This window comes from Mytilus edulis, chromosome 8 (assembly GCF_963676685.1).
Source record: "Mytilus edulis chromosome 8, xbMytEdul2.2, whole genome shotgun sequence".
In the NCBI taxonomy this organism is placed as follows: Eukaryota; Metazoa; Mollusca; class Bivalvia; order Mytilida; family Mytilidae; genus Mytilus; species Mytilus edulis.
Genome location: NC_092351.1, coordinates 8,673,004 through 8,679,003, shown reverse-complemented (window position 1 = coordinate 8,679,003; position 6,000 = coordinate 8,673,004). Strand labels below are relative to the sequence as shown.

The 6,000-nt window shown below is 34.2% G+C and overlaps 1 protein-coding gene across 3 annotated transcripts in view; it reads right to left on the bottom strand.

Annotated features, from left to right (window-relative positions):
• Positions 1-4,748: 4,748 nt before the first annotated feature.
• LOC139484721 (heat shock 70 kDa protein 12A-like) overlaps positions 4,749-6,000 on the bottom strand; it is a 44,806-nt gene continuing 43,554 nt past the window's right edge. For all 3 annotated transcript variants that reach the window (XM_071268612.1, XM_071268611.1, XM_071268613.1), the window contains one exon: positions 4,749-5,881. In XM_071268612.1, coding sequence (XP_071124713.1) covers positions 4,863-5,881 — 1,019 coding nt within the window. In that variant the 3' untranslated portion in view covers positions 4,749-4,862. The remainder of the gene's footprint in view (positions 5,882-6,000) is intronic.

Genomic DNA, 6,000 nt, shown 5'->3' with positions numbered 1-6,000 from the left:
TAATTTCCTATATTTCTTCTTAAACTTCTATCTAAAAGCATGTTAAATGATGTCAGATGCTGAATATCCCCATACCAATAGAATCGTTGACACGCTTAAGGCTCTTTCTTTTTGAAGTAACTTTTCAACATATCGAATCATGGAATCAACTGATGAAGAAAATATGTTTTGTATTTATTATGCGGATAACACATTATTCGGTATTCAAAAGCTTGGAGCTGCTAATAAACTGTATACAAGTCACCAGTTTCTGAGTAGAAAGTCAGTGTAAGTCCGTATTTGAGTGATCTTAATGAAGATAACTGCTGAAAAAAGCGTTGGTTGCACGGAATGTGTAATGTTACTTTTCATGTACTATCAATGGTTCCATTGCGCAACTGATAAACTTTTAGTTTCCGATAGAATCTCTATCTCAGTAGTCAGTGTATATGGCATGACTTATGACATTTAAAACAAATCTCCTGAGTAAAAATTTGTTGAACCAGGGTTATGTCAAAGAACGTCTTATCTTTTTTCTTAAACAATTTCATCGGAAGATACCAAGAACTTCATTGACCTTGTTGTTTAATATTCCGTATCAACTTCCAAATGATACATGCTGGTCTAGAAGTACAAATTCTAGTTACTGACGTTGATTATCATCTTAATTACGTGTTCAAGTGTTCTTTTATTTGTCTTTGTCAATTATTACCAACACTGTTGAGTACATTTTTTGTTAATATCCTTTAGGCGTGGCTCGGTACTTAACATCCCGCCCATATGTTGTCTGGGAGTGTTTTAAATGGTTATAGCCTTGATGCATTATTTTTGTATTATTAATTGGTTTTGGCTTCTAACTAGCTTTTATTAACTGCGGATATGGTGATGGTTGGCGCCAGTTTATACGTTTAAACCCGCTGCATTTATATGCACCTGTCCTAAATCAGGATCATGGTGTTCAGTGGTTGCCGGTTGCTTGTGAGGTTCGCAAGTTATTGTTATTCTTTTTTTTTATACAGATTACACTGTTTGTTTTCCCGTTTGAATTGTTTACACTAGTCATTTTGAGGCGCTTTATAGTAGCTTGCTGTTTGATGTGAGCCAAGGCTCCGTGTTGAAGGCCGTATTTCAATGCGTACTTGTACATCCCTACCTCTTGGGCATAAATAAAACAACATATAATGAGTCACTCATTTTCATGAAATCACTTGTTTCCAGTAACTCCGGCTTGCTTACTTGATCTTACAGTTTCAAGGATTTTTTTTGGATTTTAAAAAAAATTACTAGGATAAATACCAGGGCTCTTTTCATTTGATAGGAATGCACAAGAGCGCATTCATGTTCAATAATCTAACGTTAGCAATTTTTAAAAAAATTGAAAAAACAAAATCCTTATCATAATTAAACTGCTATTTATTTGGGATGATAATTACGCTGCCTCTGTTTGACATATTCTACCAGCTTACATCGATGAGTGCTGTTTATTTGGAATGTATTTACACGCAGTTGTTATAACATCTTAACTGACGTCATTTTCGAATTTTAGAGTTGTGTCAGTGCATATCTCTTATTACTATTTTTATTTTAGGCATGTCTATGGGTCGTTTTTTTTGAAATTTTAAAATTGTACTAGCGTCTCTATATATGATGTTCGGTGAAACTGTTTCACATTTTTTTATTGTATAGAATTCAAGATTGTAGTTTAATAATCAGAATAGATTGATCTCATGAGCATTTTACATCGTGCTTATACCGATGAAGGATATCTTTTCGAAGGAAATTCTAAGTAACTAACATTTGTTCATTTTATAGTTATTTTATGGAGATGTTGTACCGATTAAGACTTGTTATATTATATTTTGTCGTATACTGTATCGTAATTATATGATTCATCGCCCCATAAGATTTATATTTTTTTTATTTATTTTTGGCTATTATTCAGACATTTTAATTTATATTAAGATAAATTAATTATAATATATGTTAAGTACATAGAAAATTACCCCAACGATGTTAGAGTAGATCTGATTCGTAACGTCCTCCACGGCCGGGGCTGGAACCTGTACTTTTTTTAAAGGAGTAGGTTCAGTAAGACCCCTTTTTGGCCCCAAAATATAGCAGTTTTACAAAATTGTTAAAATGTAAACCTTTAGTTATTTATTGGACAGTAGAATGCTTCTACTACATAAATTTGGGCTGTTTTTGACAATACAATGCACATATATCCGTACTAGCACCATTAAGTCACGCTAAATTAATGAAATTCTCATAATTCTAGCATTTTAGTTAAATTTTAGACGGTTTTCGTGTAAAACGAAAGTGGCCGCATTCGTGTTCATCCTTTATATTGAAATGTAAGTTGTATTTTATGATAATATATAACATATATAAAGGTTGAGGATGAACACGGATGCGGCCACTTTCATTTTTACCAAAAACCATCTGAAAAGTGACATTTTTCGGCATATTAGGTAGATTTTTCATATTTGAGCTTGAATCGGATCGTTTTTAATGACTAAATCTGTTAAAATCTTTCACATAAACTAATTAATTCAAATAAAATAGACACTTAAGTATTCAAAAAGTAGTCAAAATCTTTCGTCAGATGAACCTGAAATTTGAGGCCAAAATCAGTCCTTACCGGACTTACTCCTTTCTAACTTCTACGACAACACCGCCTAGAATTGCGCAGACACTTTATACAGGATGCTGATCTATTTTTAAAAGCATACTATCACTGTAAATTAATACATGTATTACATGTATGTCTGCCTATGTGTAGGGACAACTGTAAATAATACCTTATACATTGGATTTCTTACGATTAAAAAATACCAGACATAAGAGTATGTATAAAATCCCTATATATATGTAGGACTCTAAAGTGCGATGGTACTCTAAAGTGCGATGGTCTACGATAAAGTACGATGGTATATCACGCTAAAGTGCGATGAACCAAAAGGGTAAGATTATGGGGCTAAAAACGTGAAAGAACATGCATGGATGTTTACAAAAATTTATTTTTTTAAAGCTAGTAAGCTAAATTATAAATATGTGATAGGCTTTATAATTTACCGGTAGGCTGAAGTTATAGTTTCTGAATTTAGAAGACCGACCACGTTTTATTGCTACAAAGGTAAATTAGGTTTCACCAAAAAACAAAAAGATTTCGGGCGTATAAAAATATTTAGATCATTGGTGTAGCTTACCGTCTAATAATTGTGCGAATTAACCCACCAACCCCACCCCACCCAGACCTAGCTTACAGTCGTTATTGTAAATTACTATTACAAAATTCGTTCATCATACTACTAGTTTTCGGAATGTATAACATTAATTACATACGCTTTAATTCAAAGGCGAGAGAAAGGAGATGTTGAAACAAAACGCGCGTCTGGCGTATTAAATTATAGTCCTGGTACCTTTGCTAACTATTGTCCAAGTTTTCTACATTTTCGAAGCGAGAACAGGCACATGTTTTATACTTCTACTATTTACAAATTAGTAATTTAGCGGAAAATCTATAATTTACGTCCTAAAATATATACCTTTATTTCACTGACGTTTCTTTTCCACAAAATCCACAATGTTTTACCCGCGGGGACCGCAAAGTAATTTCTAAAACTGCAACTAACGTAAAGATAATTTAAATGTATCAGTTCGCTTCCAATAAAAGCAGGATACAGGATACATATGCGTATACTATTTTTTAATTATAAAGTAAACTGCAGATTCAAGTCCTCATTCAAGAAACTGAGAAAAAAAACCACACATTTGCTTCAGCCGACAAAGCACAGTTAGGTTTAAATTGATAAAGTCATAGACACTTGCTTTCTGACTGCATGGTTTAAAAGTTGTTTTAAAATGAGATGTATCTTCCAGCATGCACATTTATGGTTTGTATAAACGACTGTCACAATCCAACAACGTTTCGTACGTCTATATTTTCGCGGACCATCGCACTTTAGCGTGTGGAGGCATCGGACTTTAGCACAGACCATCGCACTTTAGCGTGACCCTCGTACTTTAGCGTGACCATCGTACTTTAGCGTGACCATCGTACTTTAGCGTGACCATCGTACTTTAGCGTGACCATCGTACTTTAGCGTCCCAATCGCACTTTAGAGTCCTATATATATATATGTATATACGAGTCTAAATTGAAAACTATGTTCAAACCTATGATTGCGTTGGATAAAAACCGAAATTTTTATACGTGTGCATGTTAAACAAATTTCGTTGTAGAAGGGTCTAAATACAGCACAAACAACATTTTCCAAAAGACCAAAAAAGTGAAAAAGTATATTTAAACAAAACGCATTTGACTAACAGGTTGAACAACTGATGTTCTTAAACCCTGCTGACTGCTATTGGCGATTGCCAAATAAAATTGATCACGAGATTTAACAAAATGAATCTTAATATAAATCTAATACTAAACAGAAAACGATAAACTTGTGGCCAAGATGTTCCATAAACACAAGGTGTCAATATTTTGTTTTGTACACCAGATCTAGATTTCGACAATATATGTCTCTTCAGTGATGTTAGGGATCGTAACTCGTCTAAACATCAACCCAACAATGTTAGATCTGTAAATTTGCTTTCGCAAATTTTTTGTTCTTCCCTCGCCGGGATTCGAACCCATGCTACTGAGATATCGTGACACCAAATCGCCTGCACTGTAGCCGTCCCGCTAGACCACACGACCACCTGGGCTATATATATATATATATATACATGTTTATATCTAAGACAAAAATATTAGCTTTGACAATTAATATTTAATCTAAAACATGACAAAACTACATACTAAGCTTGAAAACATTTAAAAACTAAATCATGAAGAGTAACATTTTCACTCGTTGCAATTTTGTGAAAATTCAAATTGGCTTGATTTCTTTGTCTAAAAATCGGCAATTACCAACAAAACAGCGACCTGTATTTCTATCCGTAGCTACTACCTTGAATTCTGTTTCATCATACGATATGGTCAGGACAAGAATGCTTTCCTTTTTGAATTGTGGAAGTTTAACATTGATGTTTCCGACTTTGGTGAAATGTTCCTCATCAATAACTGGATTAGGATCATCATCTTCAGTTGTGTAGACTTCAAGGTTTGCCCATTGTGATTTCGCCTTTAAAACGACTTCGTATTGTGTAACTACATCACCAATTTTAATCTTTTGACCTTTCTTGATTAAAGAGAAAAAAGATTTTTTTCCATCATTAGCACCCAATGATATACTACGACCAGAAACTGCTGTTGTACTAAGCCCTAGACCGTAATGATACTTTGTCATCCTGCCAACGATTGCCTCAACAAGATGCCCTGTGATAACAGCACCTTTCAAGACTATCATATCTGGTGTCAATGGAATTGTTATCCTGTATTCCTTCTCAAATTTCTCCTTGAAGGCACGTTGGACAAAGTCGGATGCAGCATATCCCCCTACCAACAAAATAGTCGACACTCCCCGCGTTTCTTCCTTCTGAAGTAGCCCTTCTACATGTTTCATCATTGAATCGACTGATGATGAAAAGATTTTATTTATTAATGACGCCGATAACGTTATACTCTTCCTGTCCTTTTGTACGACCTTTTTATGGGAATCAGGTATCTCAATTTTCTTAAATAAGTTGTCTGATATCTTTAGTTTTAATTCGGAGTCGTATTTTACACCACGTTTTCGTTGTTCCACATTTTTTAATAATTCAAGGTAGTCATCAAAATCGTCTGCTTTGAACCTTCCCATAACACTCCAACCAATAACGTCCTTCAGGGTTTTGATTATCTGGTCATTGATATAGTTACCACCCCATGGGCCTCCAGTAGCGTTGTAAATTTCTCTAAGTTGTCCGGTCGCTAGTACTTCTGATACTGTTATGTCTATTGTACCTCCTGAAATAGGATGTCATCTTATATACTCTGTTTATGATAAGTACTCAATTTGGTTCAAACAAAACTAATATAACGTTGAGCCACATGTCACTAATGCCAGTAAATGTATTTTTTAAATC